The 26,911-nt window shown below is 42.5% G+C and overlaps 2 protein-coding genes across 6 annotated transcripts in view; one reads left to right on the top strand and one right to left on the bottom strand.

Annotated features, from left to right (window-relative positions):
• Positions 1-25: 25 nt before the first annotated feature.
• Positions 26-11,274, top strand: ndufs3 (NADH:ubiquinone oxidoreductase core subunit S3). Its single transcript, XM_082517662.1, has 7 exons — positions 26-133; positions 355-420; positions 7,415-7,512; positions 8,197-8,346; positions 10,570-10,695; positions 10,782-10,901; positions 10,989-11,274. Exons 1-7 carry the CDS (start codon positions 79-81, stop codon positions 11,157-11,159), a joined length of 786 nt encoding a protein of 261 aa, XP_082373788.1. The 5' UTR covers positions 26-78; the 3' UTR covers positions 11,160-11,274.
• A 1,084-nt stretch (positions 11,275-12,358) lies between these two features.
• The window catches only part of c1qtnf4 (C1q and TNF related 4), a 55,266-nt gene continuing 40,713 nt past the window's right edge, over positions 12,359-26,911 (bottom strand). For 2 of the 5 annotated variants that reach the window (XM_082516517.1, XM_082516518.1), the window contains exons 2-3: positions 18,412-18,773; positions 15,226-17,338 (exon numbers count right to left, since the gene is read on the bottom strand). In XM_082516517.1, coding sequence (XP_082372643.1) covers positions 16,529-17,338; positions 18,412-18,773 — 1,172 coding nt within the window. In that variant the 3' untranslated portion in view covers positions 15,226-16,528. Of the gene's footprint in view, positions 15,189-15,225; positions 17,339-18,411; positions 18,774-19,347; positions 19,418-20,027; positions 20,084-26,911 lie in introns of those variants that run through there. The other 3 variants (XM_082516519.1, XM_082516520.1, XM_082516516.1) reach the window with 3 other exon arrangements.

The following is a 26,911-nucleotide window of genomic DNA, read 5'->3' as shown; positions in this document are numbered from 1 at the left end:
TGTCTTCCCGTCCACGAGGGGGCGACTGGCCGCTGATAGTCAGCTCTCGGCCCGAAGAGGAAACTTGAGAGAGCCAACATGGCGGCGTCGTTGGTACGGTTTGTCCGCGGAGGTCTTGGAAGGAGTTTTAACAGTACGTTAACTAGAAATCCATATACAGGCTGTAGATTGCAGTGATTCGTTTTAGCCTGCGTCCGTTTGCGTGCTACCAATACAGTGTCGTCTTCAGCTGTCAAATGCTCCGTGTTTGACCTTCGAGCTAGCTAATGCTACCTTTAGCCAGCTCTTGTGTAGCAGTGCGGATTCACTCGTCAGTACCTCTGTGATTGATCCTTTCTGTCTGTCCCTCCTCAGTTGCGAGGACTTCGTGTCTCCTGCAGCAGCAGACCAGACTGCAGGGCTCCAGCACCGAGACCAGACGTGAGTACACACTAACTCATCGTGCAGGGTAGTGCCGCTGAACCACCGAGCTGTTTGACATTAGGACTAATAGCTGTCACTAATAGCTGAGAACCCCAGAGTTAGAATTGTTTTAACTCAACTAGTTAACAGGACGTTACTGTGGGAGTATGGAGCAGCAAATCATTGTTTGTACCTACGGACATGGTTGCATTGACGGGTTGTTTTTGTCCCCGGTACTAACATTACACAGCAACAACTAAAAACATCAGACTTTTTTTTAAACACTGACAGGTGCTTTAAAAATATCCAGAGGGTCCACATATATGTAACAGCACATGGAGTGGGGTCCACAGTGAAAGCTGCTGTGTTTGTGACTGTTGTGATGTTATTTTGTCTGCTGACAGACACACAAAGCTCGACCTATCAGATAAAGCACTACATACATCAAATGAAAATTTAGTGTTTTCCCAACAGTAAAAGACTTTCGTGACTTTGTGCGCGTGTCAGATGAATGAGAAAAAAAACTCTGGTGCACAAAGTTGGCAACAAAGAGGCGACACCGCATGTATGTAGCACAGCTGCTGGCTTAGTGTGCCGCTTCTTGAAGTCTGATCTTTGGGCTGAAACATCTGTGTTGAATCGTCCTTAGGGAGGGGAGTCCCAGTAATGACTCACGATGTTTCCTTTATCTTTACAATTTGCTAATGAGGGGCATGATTGGCTTTGACATTTTATATTCTTTGCTATGTTAAGGCTATACATGGACTTTTATTTACATTTGTTCATAAAGTCATTGTGCTTCAGTTTTGTTTTTTTAAAAATGATAATTGGAAGAAAACAATTGAATGAAACAACATTTAGTCCCAGAACATAAGAATACACACACACACACACACATATTTTTATATATATATATATATATATATATATATATTTATTAGGGGTGCAACGATACACAAAATTCACGGTTCGGTTCGATACTTTGGTGTCACGGTTCGATATTTTTTTCGATACAAAAAATGTTCATGCATTTTTAATTTGTCATTTATTAAAATTATAAATATATATTTTAACTCAAAAGTACAGTTTTTAAATTTAACCCTAACCCTTGTGCGTGTTTTTTATTTTGACAGCGAATGCGCACCTGCGGACCACTTATGTGCAGCCCTGGTTATTTAGCTCATCATATTGCAACCACAGAAATTCTTTTGTCCATGAAACCATAAAGCTGCACTTTCTTTTTGCCTTATAGTCTGATTTGTCATATCTTCTCCGTTTTGTGGTAAGCTTTTCTTTGGCTGTCACTTCTTCACCCTGACCTGTTTTATTTGGCTCAGCAGAACTGAAATGCTTTTACACACTCACTCACATAAGCTCAGCGATTCTCTGCGCGATCAACCTCTCACATGTTTAAGCTTGCTGCGGGAGATTTCACTTGTCATGTTTGCATAGTAAGCTAACGATTAATAAGACGATGTCAGAGGAATTGGTGCACAAATTATCATCACTCACAGATCAGTGCTGTCGCTCTCTATACACAGTTCGCACGATTGCAAAGTGAAAGCAAAAAAACAAGCGCAAATTCAAACGCGACTTCAATATGTCACATATTGACAGTGGCTCACCGATGCCAATGACATAATTACCCAGCTACATTTCCGAAAGAATGCAGAAGCATTGACATATATTTTTCCTACAATAGCCCGACGGGCAGGGAAGAGATAGATTTTGGTAGCCCGACTGAAAAAATCGCTAGCTCTGGGACGTCGGGCTAGCGATATTGCAAGCCCTGTATCTGATTGAGGAATCACTCATCTTTGGAAAAGAGAGTTTATTACAGAGAAATGTCTCTTTCCAAAATAAAAGCTATACTATCCGCTTCTTCTGGGCTATATTCTCAGCAGCATAAGGAGAATCCTGTGCTAACAGCTGTCTAAATGACTCTGCTAAAGTTAGTAGCATGCTTGTTGTTTTTGTCTTTGCACTAGGATGATGTCGGTGTAAATGTGCAGTCATATTCGTTGTGTTCCCACTAGTGCTTTCAGGTTAATCTCGTTGAAATGACCTTAACGCCACAACACGGCAAATCTCCGTTAACGAGCTACCGCCGATCACTCCGTGCATGGGGCTAGACGGCCAACACGTTAACGAGCTAACTGCGCTAACACACTAGTTCACACCAATGTAATTGAGCATTGCATGGCACATTCAACATACTGTTTTACTTTAGTCCATGACTCGCTTACCTTCAGGGTCATACGTCACATGAAAACCAAAATAATTCCATACGCCAGATCTGAATGACGTTCAATTTGCCTGTTGCAAGGAGAGCTTAACTTCTGTCTCGCTAGCTTGCCCTGCGCTCTTCCTTCTGACTATGCTGTCTGTGTGGAGCGCTCAGTGGATCTGCGCTCGACAGTGCAGCCTAGGCGGAGTAGTCGAACACAGATTCACTGAGCGCTCAACACAGACAGCATCGTCAGAAGGAAAATTGATAAAATAAATTACAAATGTTGTATTGTTCGATACATATGCGTACCGAACCGAAAGCACTGTATCGAACGGTTCAATATCGATACGAATATCGTTGCACCCCTAATATATATATATATATATATATATATATATATATAGATAGATATAGATATAGATAGATATATAGATATATATATATATAGATAGTAGGGCTGCCACGATTTGTCGACTAGTCACGATTACGTCGACTATCAAAATCGTCGACGACTGATTTAATAGTCGACGCGTCGTTTGAAGCTTTGTAAGATCCCAAAAGACGCAGGAATAAGTAGCAGGATTTAAGAGTGTAATAACGGACTGAAACAGAAGATGGCAGCACTGCATGTACAAGGATGCCAGCTGCCGTTAAACCCCGAAGAAGAAGCAGCTGTGTCCCAGAAATCATAGCGCGGCCCAGCTCAGTTTCCAACAATGGCGGCAGCTAGTTAGTTTTAATATTACTCTTATTATTCTTTCTGGGTCAGAAAATAAACGTTTAACGTATTTTCAGGCGAGAATGTAGCTGTGTAAACCTCAAATATCGGCTCAGTTTATCAGGACACCACATATTTTCAAAAGCGCTCCGACGTTTTCGGAGACGTCTGTTACCCACCAGCTCGATAGCTAGCCGGGGGCTAGGTCACTAGCGCGGTGAGAACACCGGACTCCCGGCAAATTGTTTTCTAACCCACCGCCGTCTTTCGCTACTCAGGTTAAATATATATGAGTCACTTAGATAAATTAAAAATGTTATTGTTTGGCTTTTTTTTAGTATTTTATTTGTTCCTGAGTAAATCGGTTTGTCTGAGATTAAAGTTATAGTTTTTACACAGCTGAATAAACGTCAAGCAGACAGCTGATTATCAAAAGTGTGAGATGCTGGAGAATATACTCCGGTGTCCTGTTATATTTTAGATAGCAAGGAGTTTATTAAACTTCACCGAAACAATCTGCAAATTTCATTAAAATTGAATAAACTATCATCTTGTCTTTATTTTTAGTTAGCACCTTAAACACTTAAAGCTGTAAGCTAATGATAGTTATATAAGAGCAGATGCTGCTGGTGCAATAAGCTGTAGTTTTACATCCAGTGGATGATGATCTGATTAGTCGACTAATCGCATAAATAATCGGTGACTAGTCGACTATCAAAATAATCGTTTGTGGCAGCCCTAATATATAGTGCCAAGCCGCACGTGTGTTTGTTTGGGAAGCAGCCAGCGGGTAATGGAGCCAGCGCATAATGGAGGAAATGAGTGTGCCAACTAGAAAAATCAACCGAGCGTGACCGAAGAGAAAACAGATGATGGTTCCAATGCCGGAGAGACTGTCGAACGGAAGAGCCATAGAAGTTCCGTAGTGTGAAGGTATTTCGGCTATTTCAAGTCTGACAAAAAACAGAGTAGCGTGCACTGTAAATTGTGCCGAAAGCAAGTCTGGAAATACAATAAACTGGTGCATGCGTCACACTGTGCGCCACGTTATTGTTTTGGTGAAATGAATTTCTACAATACTGTTACTGTTAATTCTACTCTCTGCAGTGTTTAAATGCTTACATATACACACAGTTACTGTCCCTCCACACATACGACTCGGTTCTGCTTCTATGCCCCAGCTTTGTTTACTTTTTCCCCACCGAGGCTTCTAGACTTCTGATTGGCCAACATTTCTGCACGGTTAGGAATCTAGCGCCACCTGCTGCTTTGGCATGTTCATAGCAGCGTTTTCCTTCATTTCTGCCTTTACGTGTGGACGGGATTATTTTTTAAAACGAAAACGGAAAATCTCCGTTTTCAAAAATACCCGTGTACGTGTGGACGTAGCCTCAGTCTCTGACTGGAAGCGCTAATTCATCATTCGGCTTTTGTCAGACTAAAGTAACTGTTAAAACTGTTTGAAAAGCTAAGCTATACAACAAGGAGAGATTGAGAATTTCCTTTTAGTTCTCAGTTTATTTGATATTGACAAAAGTTAGTCAGTTTTGTCTGTTCTTCTGTAAAACAAACTAAGATTTATTTTTAGAATTAATACTTTGTTTCTAAGTGGAATTGACAATTTAGTCGTCTGTTTCATTTGTTCTATTTTGAAACTTAAACGCTTTAGCGGCTGTCTTTTGTGTAGTTTGCAATATTTGCCTTTATTTATCTGAAAAAGTCTCATGTTCCTTAAGTACATCTACCCTGTTGAACTTATTATGGGAAATAAATATTTAAATAAAAACAAGCTGCTGATTATTTCACATTTTACTTGTGAGCAACGGCACATTTAAATCTTACAAATATAGTTATTTGGCTCATATCGTGATAGATATCGTTATCGCCTGAAATGAAAAAAACATATCGTGATATGAAAAAATCTCATATCGCCCAGCTCTACGTGTACCACATAAAATTGTTTCGAGGTCAGTAAACACAACCAGAATTCATACATAAAGCACACGGGACTATAAGGGGCAGTGTCGATTTTCAGAAAAATCAAAGCATTGATTTTAAGTGTGCCGTATTTTCCAAAAAACACGGTAATAACGACGTCCCGCTAGCATGTGCTACCAAAAATAGTGCTTTGTTGTGTATCTAACGTACGGAAGCCAAACCAGTTCCACACCAAGTTGCAGCATTTTTACAAACCAGTTCTCGGTTCATCCGTTTCATTCAACGATCCACTTTCGCTCTTCTCATTCTCCGTCGCCGCTGTGCTTTTTCCGCCATGTGCATATGTAAATAAAGACACTGCGCGTGCGCGTTTTACCCATATTCTACCGCAATATTTCATTTTCTTATTGTTGCCCAACATTATACCAGTATTACTGTGAACAGTATGATAAGGCCCAGCCGTACCGTCATTGACCCTGAAGTTATTAGCACTGATTCCCAAACTGTCCCTCACAGTGACTTTATTATTTCAACACTGGTATCGGATCAGCGATTGGTGTTGGCAGAACCTTAAACCCAGGTCTTGTAATCAGATTGGAACCGGGAAAAATCTGAATCCGTGTTTCCTTAATGCTCAGGAGAGTCTTCAGCACATCAGCAAGACAATCGGTTGTATTAGAAAAACAAAAGCATTTTTTCATCTGTTAGGGCTGTGCGATATGACCAAAATCTCATATTCCAATATGAGACATCTATCGTCCCAATAAAGATATAAATCACAAAAATTTAACATTTTCTGAAAATTCTGTGAATCTCGGGCAGCTTGACTTGCGTGAAGTGTTTCCAGCTGCACGTCGTGTACCTGGAGTCTTATGTCTAAAAATGAAACTATACATTTTTAGACATAAGTTGTAACTGTACATTTAACAGCTATTAGTCCTAATGTTTATTTTCACTTGCTAGATACGGGACAGACTTGAATGAGGAAAAGAAAAGGGAGAAAGGAAGAAGGGGAATAAACAGCAGAGAAGAGGGACGGGGATGAAGGGCAAAAAAACAACTAAATAAGCAGAAAAAAAATACATATATCAATCACCTGTTGAGAAAGAAAAAAGAAAACGAGCAGAAGAAAACGAGAGCAACATAATAAACAACATCACGATGATATATGGGAATATAACAGTAAATACTAAATATTAAACATTATTGTGCAGCATATAAGATCAACAGAACACAGTGTGCTTTGAGGTAGGAGCCAAAAAGGGTGTAGTTTGTGGGTGTGATCACCCGTGTGTACACCTGTGAGCATGGACGCGCTTGTTTTTTGTTTTTTAAAAGGTTCCTTCATGTAATAATCTGCTAGAGGGTGTGGGGGGGGCCACAGCCCCGTCCTCCAGGGCATGAAGCAGGTATGGAGGAGATCAAAACTCCAGACATCCAGAGGCCCCCAGAACACAAGAGACCAAGGAAGACCAACAGAGGGGCAGCCGCGCCACTGTCCCAGAAAGAGCTGAGGAGAGCCCCAGATGAGGGCTTACTCAGCAGCCGCGGAGCAGAAGCCAGGGGGGGTTGCAGTGACGTGCCTGTGAGCTCCGCCGGCAGCCAGCCTGTTCAAACGTTTGAGTCTAAGGTTTATTTTTTAGCACCTGACGGCTCTTTTTTTGCATCCTCTTTCACGTGATTCAGTTTATTTTGAAAAGTCTCAATAGGACCTTGAGCTTTATTGTGAAAGGTTTATGTGGAAAATAAACAAGCGGACATGCAATGGTTTTACCGTCGTTGTTGCTAACAACAAAGCATAAAAACAGGCGCTTGTCCGTCCGTAGTGTGGTTATATTAAATATAAAAGAAAGAGAGAACTTTAAGAAATGAATATAGTCACTACAGTGGCCATCAAAACGATACAAACGATATCGTAAAATTCAATTTTATTTATATAGTGCCAAATCACAACAAAGGTCGCCTCAAGGCGCTTCATAAATGAAACGATAGATGTTTTTATATCGTCATCCGATGTCTATCGTTATATCAAACGGCCCCAGCGCCTGTGACTCTGGTCAAATGTTACACAGCCTGAAGCGTCTGTCGTGGTGAATTTACGGTGTCGTCTCCTCTGCTCTTTGCAGCCACCGTCAGGCCCAAGGATGCTGTCGCTCACAACCAGCTGGCAGCGTTTGGGGAGTATGTGGCAGAGATGATGCCCAAATATATTCAGCAGGTCCAGGTCAGTTCATATTCACATCACAATGGGAGCACGTACACTCTTCTGTTGCAAATCCTGCTGCTGACCGAGACAGCACATTGATGGTTTTTCACAGTTATTGTGAAAAGCCATCAATGTGTTGGTGCCGTTACTAATCAAGACCTGAGTAAATATTTTAAAACTGTAATTAGACTTATTATGTTTGGATTTAGGCAGCACGGTGGCACGGTGGTTAGCACTGTTGCCGCACAGCAAGAAGGTCCTGAGTTCAATTCCACCATCAGGCCAGGGTCTTTCTGTGTGGAGTTTGCATGTTCTGCCCGTGTTTGCGTGGGTTCACTCCGGGTACTCCGGCTTCCTCCCACTGTCCAAAGATATGCAACTTGTGGGGATAGGTTAATTGGATAATCCAAATTGCCACTAGGTTTGAATGTGTGAGGGAATGTGAGTGCGAATGGTTGTCTGTCCCTGTGTGTTGGCCCTGCGACAAACTGGCGACCTGTCCAGGGTGTACCCCGCCTCCAGCCCCATGACAGCTGGGATAGGCTCCAGCACCCCCCGCGACCCTGAAAAGGATAAGCGGAAGCGAATGGATGGATGTATGTTTGGATTTACTCTGATTTGAAAAAGGAAGAGAATGGATGAATGCATGTTTAGATTCAGAAACCTGCAGCAGGGCCTAAAAGACTGTGTTCATGTGTGTAGGTGACCTGCTACAATGAGCTGGAGGTGATGATCCATCCTGATGGAGTCATCCCTGTGCTGACCTTCCTGAGGGACCACACCAATGCTCAGTTCAGGAACATGACTGACTTGACAGCTGTCGACATCCCGACACGACAGAACCGTTTTGAGGTACAGAGATAAACTGGAACTGACTGAACCGTGAGCTGCCTGAGGTTATTGCTAAGAGAGGCAAGGATTTAAGCATCCTATCTGCAGGTGCATGCCTGTGTAGCCATGGTTACAAGAAAGTAGAACTCTCAGTGCAGGTGAACAACAACATATAACATGTTACACTATGTCATTATTTGTTTAACAAAAATGTATCCAAAATTTGGTGCGTGAAAGACCAAGTCTACAATTAATGCTTTGATAGGAATTATGAGGGAAAGTAGAGCCTGGTGCTGGTAATCAATGCATTTGATTAACCCTTTAAAGCCGGTCAGCGCGGGCACGCTCCGTTTTGCATAACTATTTTTAAATCCCCGTAGAACTGGAACCACGTAAGCTAGCGCAATAATGATTTTTGCATATGAAACCAGAGGAGTTGTACTTACATCTCATGCCATCAGCTTGTCCTCGGCCACGGTTTCCTTCCACATAAAGCTTTGCAAAAATTGCATAAAAAGCACTTGCAGGAACAAAAACATAATATCCCAGAAACACGCTTTGCCGATCCGATCAGCTGTTCATAACACTTCCTACATTGAAATAGACGTCAGCGCGAACTATCGCATGTCCGCCATTACCTGCCCGTAACCGGAAGTGATGTCATTTTTACGGAAAATTTAGTTTTTTACTTGTAGGCCTTATAAGCCTATACTGGTGTTTTTAAAAGTCATGTTTGACTTTAAGCTTTTCTGAATAGTTTCTGTGATGCTTAGAACTCAAATTGCACTGCTGGAAATAGTTTATTTTGATGCACATGCTGTTTTCTTTGCAAATGTGCATTGTAGGATTGTTTTTCGTTTTTTCTGCAGTTTATAAAAATTGGTGTATCTGAAAAATAAAACTATGAAGACACTCAAAATAAATTTTCAGTTGTTGGAAACTATTTTTTGCAACTTTTTTGTATTTAAAGTTTTGAGGGATAAACTTCTTAAAGTAGAAATATATGTAAAAAAAAACAAACGATTTTCTATTTATTTTTTTTTGTAATTTATTGCAATTTTTTTTAAATAAACTATTATGTAGTTACTATGGACTTAATGCATACATATTATTACAATCTGGGCTATAACAGTTGTATTGATGTATAGCAACTTGAAATGCTCCCAAAAATGGCTCCACAGCATGTAAAAATATAAAGTAAGCTCTGGCGGATTTGGTGCTATGGTAGGTTTTAAAGGGTTAATTGATCATCAGCACGGCCAGCCAAGGAGGAAAGATAAGCACTGATAAAGAAGCAATTATTTATGCTCATCAGTCCATTATTCTACAATGAGAAAGAAAGAAGAATTATAAAAAAGTGGAAAGCATTCAAGACAGACAAATGTACCTCAAGGTCAGAACAGGCAACGCTCCGGGAATCTGGAATAAACCCAAACACTGCATCTCAAAGTGTGCAGGGCTCAGTTAGCATGTTCAATGATAAACCTGATGACAGCCTGGAGATTTCTGCAATGTTGCGGCTCATTTATCAACCGAGCGTCTGCACCAATCTGTGCTTCAAGACGTTTCACAGCAGCGTCTGTGATTTATCAACATTTGTTCCTGAATTACTTTGTACTTCTTTAACAAATGGAGTAGTCCCTCTGACTGTGCATCATAGAGCCTGTCTGCATTAGGACATTTTACCATAAACCTTTAAAAATACTTCTGCCACCACGTTCAATAATAATTGTATTTATTATTGTGTTTTGGTCATTTTGTACAGTTTTCCAAAGCACCAAAAACCACACATAATATATAATAAATATGTATAGTATAATATAATATAATATAGTATAATATAATATAATATAAAAAATTTTCAGTTTAATATTAAATGCTCAGGCTCTAACCTTCATCCAGCGAACCATTTTCTTCCACTTATCTGGAGCTGGGTCACAGGGGCGGCACCAGGAAGGCCAAGGCCTGTTTGGACCTTGAGTCATTTAGGGGCATTGCTCTGCATACTGAGGGGGGTTCAAATATAAGTCAAATATGAGGCCATCTCTCTGAGAGCTAAAGCCTGGTGACATTAGGTCATGTAACAGGATCACAGCAAACCAACCGATCTGTAACAGAAGAGCTGAAAAGAATCATGTCCAGACTCAGTCCAAGAGAAGGGCTGTGGTGGGACATTAGGTAGTCTAATTTATGCATTGATTGTGTACTATAGTACTCTGACTCACTGTGTGTGCTGGTCTACAGATTGTGTACAACCTGCTCTCACTGCGTTACAACTCCCGTATCCGCGTCAAGACCTACACCGATGAGTTAACACCGGTTGACTCCGCTGTCCCCGTCCACATGGCCGCTAACTGGTACGAGAGGGAGGTGAGCTGCCCGCTGCACTTGTGAAACTCAGCAGTGGTTTATACTAACATTACAGACAAACTGAGAGCAAAGCTGTATTACCACAGGTGTGGGACATGTTTGGAGTTTTCTTTGCCAACCATCCCGACCTGAGGCGGATCCTGACAGACTATGGCTTCGAGGGTCACCCCTTCAGGAAGGACTTCCCTCTGTCGGGATATGTGGAGGTGAGTTTACTTTGAGTCCACTTTATTCAACTCCAGCAATGTGAGAGACGGGAAGGAATCTGACCCGAAGCATGCCTCCCTCTGCAGGTTCGTTATGACGATGAGTTGAAACGTGTGGTGGCGGAGCCTGTGGAGCTGGCGCAGGAGTTTAGGAAGTTTGATTTAAACACGCCCTGGGAGGTGTTCCCCGCCTACCGAGATCCCAAAGAGGATGCACCCAAGCTGGAGGCTGGTGAAAAGGCCCCTGAGAAGAAGTGACGTCCTCTTGTTTAGCCTCCACATCTTCATCACCATGTTTTGTTTTTGTGTTATTCTGGGAGTCCAACCCCCCAGCAATCCTGATATTTATGTAAATAAAGATACTAGTAAAACATCTGGAATATTGTGGCTTTTTTTTCTTCCAGTTGATGAAAAAAGTATCTGAAAGGATTTGACAGAGGGGTACAGACCTGTCACTTTCACCATAAACTGGGAAAATGTTTTTAAAAGTAAACCCAATAATGCACAAAGCCTTATTTTGTTTAATTTTTCAAAATAAGTCCTTAAAGAATTTACATTCATGTTGGAATCATGAGCAGCAGAATATCGACCTGGGGGAATTCAAACAAAAAGGAACAAAAACTAAAATTTTGGCACCTCAGTTGCTGACCTCAACTTCTGTGTTTTTTCACTGGTTTTGGTCTGGGAGGAATCACTCCATCGGTTGTCTCATTAGGAGCATGTCCCAACATTGTCAGGCATGCATGCAACCACATGGGGGCCATACAAACTACTGACACTATTTGAGTTTCAGAATTGTTCTTTTGGCAAAATGAGCTAACGTGCTGCATTTCCTTCCCTTTGATTTTCAGAGTTTTCTTAAGTTCAGCCCTGGGTAGGTAGAAAATGTTAATTTCTAACAAATGACGCAGCATCCTTTTGTTCCCGATGTGTTCCTGACACGAGGGCATCCAGCATCAAATCTGTGCTGAATAAGGGGAAATAAGGGACCAACCCGAGGTAACTAAACTGGGGGACGCTGTGTATTATGGGCCCCAAATAAACTGTTCCTACCGAGGCAGCAGCTTTAGCAAGTTGATAAAAGAGAAAACTAACAAACTGTGAGTGAGTGAAAAAGTCTGTGTGGTTGGTCAAAGTTGTCTCCAAATGTTTACCGAGGCTAGGATGTTCATGTGACTGTGATTATAGTTTTTACATTGCAGTGTCTATTATGAACTTCATACCCCCCCCCCCCCCCAACACACACACAAACACACACACAAACACACAACCGAAAAAATGAAACCAGACGTTTTAAACTATGGCTAACGTGAAAGCCAAACATGAAACAAACTTTTTGTTTGTGACCACTGAAGTCTTTTCAAATTTCAAACACTAAATTTAGCCAGCAGGTGGCGCTGCAGCACTGAATATAAAGCTGGAATGTCTTTCATCGCAGTCAGAATGACACTCAAACCTTTATGTTTATTTTTTATTTTGTCAAACATCTTCATTGAAGCATTCATTTTACAAATAAAAAATACTCGAAACACTTTAAAGAGTCAACGTGAGGCAGACTACTGCAGACAGGCTGTGGGTCAAACTGAGCCCTCTTTCCCCATAAGCAGGGTCTCAGTTTCAATCATGCCGAGTAAAATGATGCTGTTCCAGAAAGCGAGCACATTTCGACCCATGTCTGTGCCACATATTTACTAATACACAGTCTTCCATTGGGGATTATCAGAAACAGAGAAGCACAGACCCGAAACATCCAACATATCGTCAGTTACTATACAGATAAGTCACTAATCAAGAAAAGTACACAGCAGGCATCGAGTGGGTCTGTGAAGCTGCTCTGCAATCGTGACAAAGTATCTTTTTCATGTATTTCACTTAAATGCATGCATCACACGAGTTTGGTGCAGGATTTCTGGACACCTTTGCAGACTGGTCACGGTTCTGAAAGCTGAACTGAGGCGTTCCACCTGTGTGCACTCCTCCTCACTGAGTGTTAGACTGTGACAGAATATATCTGCAATGAGCCACGCTCACAGTGTAATTTCATACTGTTAAAAAAAAAGGCATATTTTTCTGAATTTCTCAGAAGTGAGTGCAGCCCGTAAAGGACAGGAAATTGTGGATTAGTGAGACTTTGAATGTGGAGCCACCTGAAGCCAGAGATCAGCTGGTGCAAAATCATTTCTCCTGTGCCCAAAAGATGTGACAATGAAGCAAAGACTTTTCTTTTTACTTTCCACTACTCTAACGCTGTCGTTTAGGAACATTTTCAGGTTTATCTCTTCAGGTTTTCATAATTTTAAAGCCCAGTTTTAAAGACCTTGGTCCATTTGATGTAACTTCCTGCTGCTGCACACTCTCATTTCTGTCTCCTCCTTTGCCACGGTGTGTGTGGTTAGAAATTTCTGCTCTTAATATTAGCAATTAATCACATTACTGCCAGATGAGGGATAGTCAGAATTCAGGGATACATGAAGGGTTGCATGCTTCTTATAATGCAGCTTGTATTTTTTCCTAATCAGTCCAAATGACTTTGCACCAGCCCACTGTTTATGTTTCCTTCCAATGAATTTTTCACCATTGCGGCGCTCCAAGGGCCGGTAAAACTGGCAGGACCGCAGCGTGGTTAACGGGCATCTAGTTTATTAATAGCGTGGCTGTTTGGATTATTTTAGGAGTTACGTGTATTGGCTGCAACATTCACTGCCATTCAGCCTGCCAACTGAAGCGTGGCTACCCACGCGATGATTACCCCTGCTGTGGTGCTTCAGTCTGAATGCACTTCACTGGAGCAAGAGGAAGTGTTTATACACAAGTTTCCTGGGCTAATTAATTAATAGAGATTTTTCTGTGTGGCTCAGGATCGGCAGTTGTCCGAGATCTCTGATTCGCTGGTTATGATGTGGACATCATAGCTTATGTCTTATTTAAGTGTGAACTTCTCCACCCACAGCTTTACAAGAGGAAAATTATATCTTGAGCGATCTGATAAAAGCTAAAAGAAAGCAAAGTCAAGGCCTCTGGTATTTAATGTGAAATGTTTTGTTAATGGCCTTTTTAACTTTTGATACTAATAACAGATTTTGTTGCTAGGGGACAAAAGCTTTCTATCTTTTTTCTTCACGTTTAATTTGTTGACTCCTCTAACAATTTAAAAAAAAAAAGTTTGCTTGAATTTAGGCAGAATATTTGCCTTGATTTGAAAGATTCTGCTTATCCAAATAATAAAAGAGGGATTTTGGAAGTGATTGGACTGTAGTGTCTGGTTGGACACAAAAGCAGCTGCACCTGCAGCAGATGTACATGAACACCACCACTGCTCAGGTGGAGCACCACTTCTCTCCACCTGATGAATGCCAGTCAGTCTCTATTTCCTCTATTGAGGAAACTGTGTTGGGTTAAATGCACACGAGCACAGACTCTGTTGTTTGCTGTGAGAGTGAGCTGTTAAGCAAAATGGGATAATAATTCAGTGTGGGTTCGACACTGGGCAACCTTTTATAATTGCACAGCCATTTATGCTGTCAGTACCACCAAAATACTGATTAATGAAACTAATGTTGATTTGTTATTTTAGTCTTCAGGAAGCAGGTTTGCATTTTTTATACACTGGTGTGTTTAGATCAGGGGTGTCCACCTCCAGGCCTCGAGGGCAGGTGTCCTGGATGTTTTCGATGTGTCCTTGATCCAACACAGCTGATTCAAATGGCTAAATGACCTCCTCAACATGTCCTGAAGTTCTCCAGAGGCCTGGGAATGAACTAATCATGTGATTCAGGTGTACTGACCCAGGGTGAGATCTAAATCCTGCAGGACACCGGCCCTCGAGGCCTGGAGGTGGACACCCCTGGTTTTGATCGTTGGTTATATGAGAACCTCATTCCTGTGAATTTATAGCCAGTTAACTGTAATAAAAATGTAAATGTTCAGTAAAAGTGAAGTATGATTTCACATGTTGCCTTTCCAACAGAGAAGGTGATTTCATAAAGTCAAGGTTCATCACAACTTGAACAGCATCATCGTTTCCCCTGCGGCGTGAAATTAAACAGACATGCATATTATAGCTGCCGGGAGAAGCAATTACATTTTCCCCACAGTGGTTCTGAAGACATGAATTAAGGGCCGCTAGAATTAGAAATCAAATTAAGGTCCAGATCCCTGCAGGCTCAGAGGTGGCATGTGGTCAACAGTCGGATGGATATGGAGTCTGCACATTTCTACAGCTACGTCAGTTTGTTCCCGTCGCGCTCTGCTCCTCCTGCGGCTGATATTTGGGCGAGAAACACCAAACTTTAAAAAAAAAAAAGACTAATTTTGACACAAAACACACAAATTTCATATCAATTTACATGCCTCTATAGACAAAGAAAGTAAAGACACTTTACAAGCAGAAACACCTTGGACGAGGGTAACAAATGCACTTGGAGGAATATTTTGCTCAAAAAAATGAAAAATTCAGTGATTATCTACCACAGCTTTATGTCTACAGGTCAGACTGAAGTGTGCATGCAGTTTGAATTTTCATTTTGCTCAATGTAATGGAATTAAGTACATCGTTTTGCAGTTTAACCCTTCCCTTATAATTCTGCAGTACATTACACAGGACGTTTACTGCACATTTATCAAAACATGCTTACAAGTTTCTCTTCAGAGCAAGATCTTATGTTCAAAATGCAATCAAATATAAAGACTTTACAAGGACGATGTACTGTGGTACGCACCGGCCAACTGTCAACATTAAATAATCATATAACACTTTAACTAAAGTCGCCTCATTTAATCACTTAATCTAGCAATGTAGTTGGCAAGTAACATATGTGTTTATTTGTCAGCAACTTAATGTCATCAAGCGGCAACGAGCAGCAGCCTCGTCTAAAAAAGAAGCTAACAAAGCCAAATCTATGAGCCACTTGGGCCTGACAACGGAAACAACTCAGTTTCAGTGCAGCAGAAATACGCAGGTGTAGAGTTAGGTTCAGTTTTTTATCTTTGTCTTTATAGCGAGAAGTGAAACTGTCTTTTGGGGCATTTTCATTGCTGCTGTCTAAAAAATAACTTGCTGTGTTTATTGCACCGCCTTGGATTCAGTGTTTGTGAGTGACTTTCTAACAGCTGGCATTAATTATCAGATATCTGTGACCGCACATGCAGCTCGCTAACCTATCTTTGTTGCCCAACTTAGAAGTTAGCTTGCTAGCATTCCACCTTAGCATTCCACCATATTGTCCCAATATCCATCCAATCATATAATAATCATTAACAGTATATCACAGAGCATTTCTGAATCCCACTCTGTTTTTGAGCTGTATAAAAGACATGGACGCTAACTGATGAGCTAACACAGGAGTGAGTGGGTGATAACCACTGAACTTTCATTAAAGAGTTAAATATTCACATCTGCCAACATCATATCCTGGGAAGCCACTGGCTGAACATTGATTTTGTTGTAAGCGCTGCACTCAGTCCGGGTCGCTGTGACTTTGTGAAGGAATTCATATGAAGCAGAAAGACAGCCACAAAGCAGCATTCATTTGGAGTACAGCTCCCCAGTACTTTCTGTGAAATCTGAGACTTTTCCATCTTATATGAATTCCTCCAGAAATGTTCGGTGCCTAGTCAAGGTGCTGCAGCTAGGGTTTCTTGTCTGCATATGATTGGCTGGTGGCAGTATTGGTGGTGGCGGCAGCAGGAAAATCTGGGTATACCAGGAAGCCGGTAAAAGTGATGTACTTGGCGTGGTTGCTGTAGGCACCGAATCCATCTCTCTGGTGGGAGTAGAGCCAGACTGTGTCCCCTGGTTTAAGTGACAGCATCAAACTCTGGCTTTGCAGAGCTTTCTCACCTTGGCTATCGTCATAGATCATCGCTTGCACTTCCAGGCGGTTCTTCATCAGTTTGACGGACAGTGTCTTCTGTGGCATCTTGCCCACGTTGAAGGAGAAATAGTACGCCCCGGGAATGCGGCAGGTGAACACTCCCTCTGTCACGTTGAAGTCTTCCCCTATGTTAACAAATGCAGTGTCGAAGCTCACCGGCTGGTGTTGCGGCATGCCCAGTTGGTTCACGCCCACAATGCTTTGGGTGCGCCCCACCGAGAAAGCAGATCTCTGGTCATCCTCTTCGTCCTCCTCCTCCTCCTCTTCTTCCTCTTTCATTTGCGGCTCCTTCTCCCCATCCGTCATTCCGGGTCTGACATGATCCGTGGCCTGGTTGTCGCTCGGCAGTGGGATGTTGTCTTGCAGTGGCTGCTCGGAGTCGGCGTGCTGCTGGTGGTGATGGTGGTGCGTTTGGTAGCCGTAGACATCGGGGTACACAAGGTAACCATTGAAGGTGGTGTAGTGTCCGGTGTTGCTGTACAGCGCGTAGCGAGGGTCGCCATGGAGACGGAGCCAGACAGTGTCCCCGAACTCCAGCTGCAACATGACACTCTGGCTCTGCACCTGAGGAATGATGCAGACTGTTATGCCGGTGTAGTCATACCGAGGCCTGTTTCACATCAACAACAAACACATGATCCTGTCACACAGCCTTTCATTGGACGGAATAATCCGCTCTGATCTGATCTCATTCCCATCCCCACACAAACACACCCTCTGTGAGTGCTACCACAACCTCTGACATCATAAAAGAGCGCTGTAAATATGGGGAGAAAAAAACACACATCGAGAGAGATTGATTCAATCAATTATAAGATGTCTCTATAAAGTGCCGGGGCCTGTTTAAAGGTTATTGAAGTTCCATATTTTGGGAAATCTGGTAGCTTGATTAGATTAGAAGCTTTTGCATTTTTTAAATGTGCATGAAATGCAATGATCTGCTGGGAAACCTCTGGGTCTGACATTCATGTGCATGCCACTGGAATATACCAGAAGGTGTGCATGGCTTCACCCAGTAGGAGAGCGTGCCCTCAGGACAGCTGAGGCACATGAAACAGAGCCAGAGACCCTGACCCAGTCTTCTTGATTCTGACTGAGCACTAAAAAACACAACGGATTCATGCTGGGGGATCTTAGCCCAGGACACCTTCAGTACAGTTCTCAGTGTCAGGAATTTCACTTCACAAAGCAAAGTCCCAAAGTCCCAGTGCCTGACAGATCTGCACTCGGAGCTTCTTTAACCGTGTCCTGCTGGGCCAGCTGTGTGTATAAGCACAATGTAAGGTAGATTATTTAATGTTGTGGCCAGTCAAAGTACTAACTGTGGAGCTGGAGCTCACTTCCATAAAAACCTGAAGCAGGCTCCAAAGTTAAAAAACAGTCACTTTATTATAATAAGCAGAGGTGTATTAGGGCTTGGTGCATTTCCGCTCAGTCACTGACAAGAGAGAGATACCGGGGTGTTTATTACCCACTTTGACAAGGGGATAAAAGTTTAGGTCAGTCTCATCCTCCAAGTGTAGTAATCCTAACCAGTAATACCTGCTGAACATGTAAAGCACTACTGGATTATAAGATTTGGCCGCTAGCAGCTTTCTGTACATAAAAACAAATAAGATTGAAGCTCTGAAGCGTACCTTCCTCTCCTCCCCTGCATTTTCTTCATACACAATGGCCTGCACCTCATTCCTGTTTTTCATCAGCATCACAGACAGGTCCTTATGTGGAAACTTTCCCACGGTGAAGGAAAAGTAGTAGGCTCCAGGGATACGACAGCGGAACAGACCAGACTTGGCATCAAAGTCCCCACCGATGTTGACGTAAACACCGTCAAAGGTTACCGTCATCTTTGGTCCACCTTCCATGCTGCTGGTGCGAGCGACCGAGAAAGCTGAGCGCAGCTCTACATCATCAAGCAGACGGGCGAAACCCCACGCACTGCCCATGTGACTCAGGCACAGCAGGACAATCAACAGGCCGGCTGGGAGCAGCATCTTATCTGTAGACAGAAAGAAAGAAGGGACACGTTTACCTCAAATACAGGTTTGCAAAGTTTCAGTCACACATCTCAGAGTTTCAGTCCTAGCTGCGGTTTTTGTGACAGTCTATCATAGAAAGGTTTCCATGGATCACTTGGCAAACAGCAGTGTATAATCAATACGTGACAGGGAAGTTAGGATATGGAATTTCCCTTGCTGCCTTGTCTTACTCCATGATTCCGAGTGGGATTTAATAAATAACCCTGTTGTGTTCAATCTGCTTAAACAGCACATCAGCTCCAGCTGCCTGAAGCCTTGTGTTCATTTATCTTGCTGCTTAGTGGCTGGAACATTTGTAACGGTTGTTTCATTCATTTCCACAGCATCGTATTCGTCCCCTTCACATGATTTGATATACCAATGCTCATAGTGAACTAGCACATGGAGATAAATGGAGATAAACCAGAACCCATTTCTGTGGAGAAGAGTTGGACTAGTTTTTTTCTGTCGATGGTTTCTTAATCATCACCATGGCAACACAGTAACGTGGTGGCTAACACCACTGCCTCACACCTGAAAGTGTTTGCCTCGTACCTGTGTGAGTTCTCTCTCCATCCCTCATCTCAGAGACACGTAGTTGGTAGGATTCAGATAATTGGTGATCCTAAACTGCCCAAAGATGTGAATGTGAATGCACACACACACACACACACACACACACACACACACACACACACGCACACGCACACACACACCTGTAAATGGATGGATGCTGCTTACGTGCTGTCGCAGCCTTGCTTTGCTGCTGTCACTGCCCTTGAGGCAGTCACTGACCTCCTGGATGTACCTGAGCTACTCTCACTGAGTCAGTGTTGTCGGCACACTTGAACCAGCAGAAACTTCCTGAAATTTAGCACCAACTCAAAACATCACCTGACAAAAATGTCCATCGTAGAGAATTATGGACAATAATAAATAACTGAGCTTCAACTGTTAAGCAAAGGCCATTTACTGCATATGAAAGATGACATTGCTCCATCAAGCTGAGCTTTTTGTCCACTGCCATCTAGATCAGTTTTAAAAACCAAGCCGAATTTTTGGCCTGTCTTAGAAGCTGAGGAACACTTCACTCTCATATGGTAGCAACTCGTCTGTCACAGCACGACTGCCTGACACAAGCTCTGAATCACACCCTGTGTTTTTATCCTTTATAATTTACAAAATAAATATAATCTTGCCTTCAGTAACACTGTTACTGTAATAAGTGGACAAACCTGGAGAAGCCAAAGCATCACTTTCTTGTCGACTTCATTACAATCAGGTTTTCTTCTGCAGTCAGAGAAGCTGCCCCTTCCTGGTCATGACAGACCGTGCAGTCATTTCAGCCACATCTGTCATTTGCACAGTGGAGGCACATATTTGTATCAACATTAGAACCACACTGGACAAACCCGACCCCCATACAGTGGAGCAACTACACATTTGCACATCAAAAACGACAACAAAAAAAGCTTTTCAATGAAAGAAAAACACGCAGTCCCAGAGCAGGGTTTGAATCACTCAAGCAGTTCGTGCTCAGTAAAGGAGGTATTGTGTTCTTTATTAGCAGCGACAAGCGCTTTCATTGTCTTATTGTCCTCCCCCAGTGAACCAACAGGAAGTACACACACACACACACACACACACACACACACACACACACACACACACACACACACACACACACACACACACACACACACACACACACACACAGGTGGAGCTGCAGGGCTCTGAAAGCTTGTCAGAACAAAAGGACGAGGCTTAACATGTAAGGAGCAGAGACTCGGGGGAGTGGTCTCCATGTTCAGCACAGCGAATACATGATCACCACCTTAGTTTTACATTTGGACTTATTACATATAACAACCATCCACTCACAAAACAAACAATGCAGAACGTTAGAGAATATGAAGAAAATTAGATGCAGTTGTGTCAACAATATGCTTCAGTATTTCACACAATCAGAAGAATCTGAACTCTAATTCAAATTGTGAGCAGACGGTGGAGTTTTATGACAAGTGACAGTGAGGTATCAGAAGGTTTATATAGTCATAAACCCTGTCACACACTTCCCCCCCCCAAAATCAATACTTGAGTCACCTGATGCTGCTACTGGCTCTCTGTACTGTAGCTGTGAATGCTCTCATAGCGAGGGTGCTGCTGTGCTCTTAAGGTTCTGGTGTTATACTCCCTCCCAGGCCCTCACGTAGGTACCATTCATTTATTTTAAACACTATAGCTGATAAAAAAATAAAACAATAAACATGAAACTCATTAAATGAAACATTTAGAGATAAGTGGTTAATCCATACTGTCAGATTCATTTTTTACACTGTGACATATCTCAGTTATTGTTTTATTTTGCAAATGTTGACAGATTATATAAGTGCAGGATGTGGAGCTGGTTAGTTTGCAGCATTGTTGTAAAGTTTCCTCTAGATTTGGCTGTGGTTTCCATGGTAACTGTTAGGTTAGGTCAAGGTCAGTTTGAACTGGAATGACTGACGGTCCTGCTCCATGAAGAAATTGAGTGCAGTGTATCTTACAAGACAAATTAAAAGTGAGTAACATTTCCCGACCACACTGCAGGTTTCTCCCGTCTCACAGGTTATTTTTGCAGAGGAAGGCACTCTGGACTTCTGGATGCTGCTTATTTTGTTAAACCAAATGTCTGCATATTTTTATATCATATTTTATGATGGATCTTTTACTGGTGACCTGACAAGGCTAATCTGCCTACCAACCCAGACGACAGCATTGCACATATGTTCAGCATCACAACTGCAGAAAGCTGGCATGCTGTGGAAAATACAAATAGAAACAGAATGCAAAGATTTTATTTACAGTAGAACACAGACAGCAAATCAAATGTTTCAATTGAGAAAATGTACCATTTCAGTTAGAAAATAGGTGCTTTTGATTTTGTTGACAGCAACACATCTGAAGCTGGGCCATGTTTACGAACGTGTAGCATCCCTTCTACTGACGACAGTCCGTAAACATCTGGGAAAATCAGGGATACCGGCTGCTTTTGGGAGACGAATGTCGACTCGTTCTTTTCTGATTCTTGACTGGATCTTCTTTGCCGTGTCTTTCATTTCATAATGCTCCAAATATTTTTTATTGGTGAACGGTCTGGGCTGCAGGCAGCTCAGTTACCCCGCCATGCTGTTGTAAAAATTGCAGTGTGCAGTTTTTGTCTTTGTCCTGCTGACATAGACAAGGCTGTATGTACCTTTAGCATTGATGCTGCCTCTCCAGATCCAGTTCCACAGGCACTAACACACCTGATTATCATCACAGATGAAGGCTGCTGAACTTGTACTGATTATAAACTGTCCATCTCCTCTTCAGTCCAGATAACGCAAAATAATAAAAAAGTGTGTGACCACAGAACAGTTTTCCACTTTGCTCTAGTCAGCTTACAGTTTGGCGCAGAGACGACAGCAGTGTTTCAGCAGTGCTCACACATGCATGATGCAGATTTGTGGGCAAACATAGACAGTGATTTCTAGAAGTGTTCCTGAGCCCATGCAGAGATTTCCATGACAGAATCCCTTTAGTACAGTTCCACCCGAGGGCCAGACTATCATTCTTAGAGTCTCACACACTTTTGGTCACATTATATTCCACTGCATTATGTTTTAATTTACACTCTTACACAGTGTTCTTGTTCTTTTGGAAATGGTTTTATGAACTGCATGTTTTTACTTGGGTTAAATGCACAAGCTTAGACGCACAAACTAACATTCACTGTCAAACCAAACACAGTAAACACACCATTACTTTGTGCAACACTTTTGCAGTAGTGTAACAGGTTTGCATGCCTAACTGGTGAGAAAAGTGGAAACTATAAGACTTAAAACAGGTTCATACATACAGGCTGCATGTACACAGCACACACACTGACTGGGGATAACGTTTTGACTCCTTAAGCTTGTCCAGTTTTCTAACACATTAACTTTGAGGACACAAAGGTCATGTCCTCCCCAACAGAAGGGAACAGAATAAGATAAGATAAGATAACCTTTATTAGTCCCACACGTGGGAAATTTGTTTTGTCACAGCAGGAAGTGGACAGTGCAAAAGTTATGACGCAAAAATTAGAATACAATAAGAATAAATACAGTACACAGCTGTACAGAATAGAATAAAATAATATACTATATACAGTAGAATAAAATAGAATAAAAATATACAATAAGATAAAAATAGAATACGAATGCTATATACAACTGAGTAAAAATACAACGATGCCAGAAAAGATTATTGCACTTAGTGTTATTGCACATGTGTGGATGTGTGTGTTTGTTCAGTTAAAGTCTTTGTTGTGGAGTCTGACAGCAGTGGGGAGGAAAGACCTGCGAAATCTCTCCGTCCCACACCGTGGGTGCCGCAGTCTCCCACTGAAGGAGCTGCTCAGTGCTGTCACAGTCTGCTGCATGGGGTGGGAGACGTTGTCCAACAGGGATGACAGCTTAGCCGCCATTCTCCTGTCACTCACCACCTCCACTGGGTCCAGAGGGCATCCTAGAACAGAGCTGGCCCTTCGGATCACCCTGTTCAGTCTCTTCCTGTCCCCAGCAGAGATGCTGCCGCCCCAGCAGACCACACCATAAAAGATAGCAGAAGCCACCACAGAGTCATAGAAGGTCTTCAGGAGTGGGCCCTCCACCCCAAACGACCTGAGTCTCCGCAGCAGGTACAGCCTGCTCTGCCCTTTCCTGTAGAGGGCGTCTGAGTTATGAGTCCAGTCCAGTCTGTTGTTCAGATGAACACCAAGGTACCTGTAGCTGTCCACAGCCTCAATGTCCATACCCTGGATGTTCAGTGGTTGCAGTGGAGAATGCTTGTGCCTGCGGAAGTCTACCACCAGCTCCTTGGTTTTACTGGCGTTGATCTGGAGGTAGTTCAGCTGGCACCAGTCCACAAAGTCTTGAGTCAGTCCTCTGTACTCCTTGTCGTCCCCATCAGTGATGAGGCCGACTATTGCAGAGTCATCAGAGAACTTCTGCAGGAAGCACTGGGTGGAATTGTGGGAGAAGTCTGCAGTGTAGATGGTGAAGAGGAACGGAGCCAGAACCGTTCCCTGTGGGGCCCCCGTACTGCAGACGACCCTGTCCGACACACAGCCCTGAGTCCTCACATACTGTGGTCGGTCGGTGAGGTAGTCCAAAATCCAGGTAGTGAGGTGATGGTCCACTCCAGAGTTCTCCAGCTTGTCCTTCAGAACCGAGGGAAGAATAGTGTTGAAGGCACTGGAGAAATCAAAGAACATGATTCTCACAGTGCTTCCAGCGGTCTCCAGGTGAGCGAGGGAACGATGTAGGAGGTGAATGACGGCATCATCCGCGCCAATGCCAGGCTGGTAGGCAAACTGAAGTGGGTCCAGTGATGAGCTTGTTAGGCGCCGAAGCTGAGCCAGGACCAACCGCTCCAGGGTCTTCATCAGGTGGGATGTCAGAGCCACCGGCCTGTAGCTGTTGAGGTCCTTGGGGCGTGAAGTCTTTGGCACTGGTACAACACAGGAGGTTTTCCAGAGCTGTGGGACTCTTCCCAACCTCAGGCTCAGGTTGAAGAGGTGCTCCATCACCCCACACAGTTGGTCCGCGCAGGACCTGACGACCCTCGAGCTGATGCCATCTGGGCCCGCTGCCTTCTTGCCATTAATCCTCCTCAGTTCCCTCCTAACCTGGGTGGTTGAGAGAGACAGGCTGGAGCCTTGTGTTGAGTGTGTATTGGATGCTGTTGTTGGGGGTGGGGGGGAGTGAGCAGGGTGAATAGAGGAGGTGTGAAGTGTCTGAGGTGTCAGAGGTGGAACAGCAGCAGTGGGGGTGGGTGAGTCTGCAGCCGATGTTGAAGAGAATGAAGAGATAATCAGCGTTATTCACTTCACATGCATGAAATCATGATGTTATGGCTGATCGGTGTATATAACTTATATGAAGCAGGAAATAGGTCCGTATATTTTGTTCTGCTGGGATTTTTACTGGCTGTTATTGATTAGAATTTGTTCTCATGACAAACCGGCATTGTGGCGTCTTACCTCATCTAATGTGCAAAGTGTTGTATATTATATGGTTCTCTATAACTTGTAATCTTTGAAAGTTATTTACTGGTGAAACTAAATGTTCTTCTTGTATGGCTATACTAAATCGACCTCTTTAAATGGAAACTAATTATAGTGGTTAATTGTACTTAAGGCACCGAGGCACAACTGATCACTTCTGTGTGATTACTCGTCCCATTGCAGCAGAGAGAGAAATCTTTTCTGAGAAAGCAAATAGTGCTGCAGATATCATAATTTTCCTTTATGAATCATAACAGTCTTAAAAAAGCAGATGATGCAGTAGTTAGTCTTGTTCACATAATGGCACCTTACATTAAAAAAATAGTGTTTGTCTATGTAATGGCAGCAGTTTTAACTAGTCATGTTGATTCTCCGCAGAGAGACGCTTCGGGTTCAAACAGTAATAAAAGAACAGATCAAACAAACTTCCTCCATAATGAGCACCCATGGGAGTAAAGCACAGAGCGAAGCAACAGAACGGGATGGAGCTGAGTAAGTCCATTCAAGAATAAAGAGTACATGGTGATACTTTTTCAAAAAATGTAACTAACGAGCCTCTTTCTAGTGCCCTGCACAGTTCTATAGTTAAAATGCACCTCAGGTGCATATTTCTCTTTGGCTGACTTTCTTGAAGTTTAGTGTTAACATTATTATGCGCGGAGCATTGTAATTGTGTGGTTACAATTATCTGATTGTACAAGCTTTTTTAGTATGCATAACACAACAATATCTGTTACACACTGAGTGTGTTTGACTATGTGCTGCTCAGTGTGTGCTGCAGTGAATATTCTTCATTTTAACCAGAAACAAACAGAAAAACACTAAATGGCTATGCTAGCTGTACTGAGGTGTAGCTAACAATGCTGCAAAGCACTACTTTGAGCTGAACATATGCTAACATATGTTCACTGATTATGCTAACACATCGATGTTAAAGTAGACCTACTGCTGTTTCTGTCATGTAAAAGTGTATGACGGTCATATGGACAACACAGTGGTGCTAGCACAGTAATCCCTGTTGGCCAAAAGCCCCTTTAAGCATGTTAACTGCCTGAGCATGGTAGCATGCTAACATTTGCTATACAGCATGATGAGTAGCATACCACGACATTTGATTAGTTGTTGTAGTTTTACTCAGTAGCAGGGTGTCCGGTGATTACTGCAGTAATAAAATGACATAATGTATTAAGGTTAAAAATAAATAATACTAATGTAAGTACCGCAAGCCCAGAGGTCTGTAAACAATAAGCACTGCAAGTAAGATGAAGTATTGGCTCAGATACGAGTTATCTGCCATCTGGCAACAAAACGCCTGAAGATAGGGGCTGCTGCCTGCAGAGGCTCAGTCATCACGGGATAGCTGACTTTCATATTTGTTCACTCTGCTGTTAATTGTGTTTCTAATTTCTTGCTTCCCCACAGGCCGAGACAGACTGTGCAGAATTGGTGAAGCTGCTAATATTAAATAGGCTCCAAGTCACAGGCAATTTGTTATCTATCAGTCAGAAGTGTAAGTTCAATAAGTTATTGGATCATAATATAGATGTGTATATGTTCTGAAACCAAACCTGTAACAATAAATTAATAATTTGTGGAAATTACTTTAGTGTTATGTTACTGAAATATATTTTTGTTATTCTTGAAGCTCAACAGCTTCACAAGTTAATTACCTCGTTGGAGTGTACTCTTGTTTCAAGAGGACAACAGCTCTGTTTAACCCTCCTGCAAATAAAACCATATGTTAACTTAATGTGACTGCTAGCACTTGGCTGTGATGGCCAATACAGAGACTGAGGGAAGCCATCAGACTAACATCAGCTGTGACAGATATAATATGAGGAAATGTATCAGCTAATGAATTTGACTGCCATGAATCTTATTTACTATTTCTTTTTACTAGTTACTTATCTCCAAATGTCTGTTCATACGTCAATTTCTATATTTAACTGGGCTGAAGCCAGAATTCCCTTTTTGAACAGCTTACGAGTCCAGCAGCTTCTTCTGAGGGGAATACTGAGTAGTCTGAGCAGACTGGGAGATCCCGTT

The sequence above is a fragment of the Aulonocara stuartgranti genome (assembly GCF_965226115.1).
Source record: "Aulonocara stuartgranti genome assembly, chromosome: 1".
In the NCBI taxonomy this organism is placed as follows: domain Eukaryota; kingdom Metazoa; phylum Chordata; class Actinopteri; order Cichliformes; family Cichlidae; genus Aulonocara; species Aulonocara stuartgranti.
The sequence above is the reverse complement of the archived record's forward strand: the minus strand, read 5'-3'. Positions and strand labels throughout refer to the sequence as shown.

Coding starts and splice junctions, on each gene's coding strand:
- ndufs3 (XM_082517662.1), top strand. CDS start 79: ATGGCGGCGTCGTTGGTACGGTTTGTCCGCGGAGGTCTTGGAAGGAGT. Junction 134..354: donor TCTTGGAAGGAGTTTTAACA/GTACGTTAACTA, acceptor GTCCCTCCTCAG/TTGCGAGGACTTCGTGTCTC. Junction 7,513..8,196: donor AATATATTCAGCAGGTCCAG/GTCAGTTCATAT, acceptor TCATGTGTGTAG/GTGACCTGCTACAATGAGCT.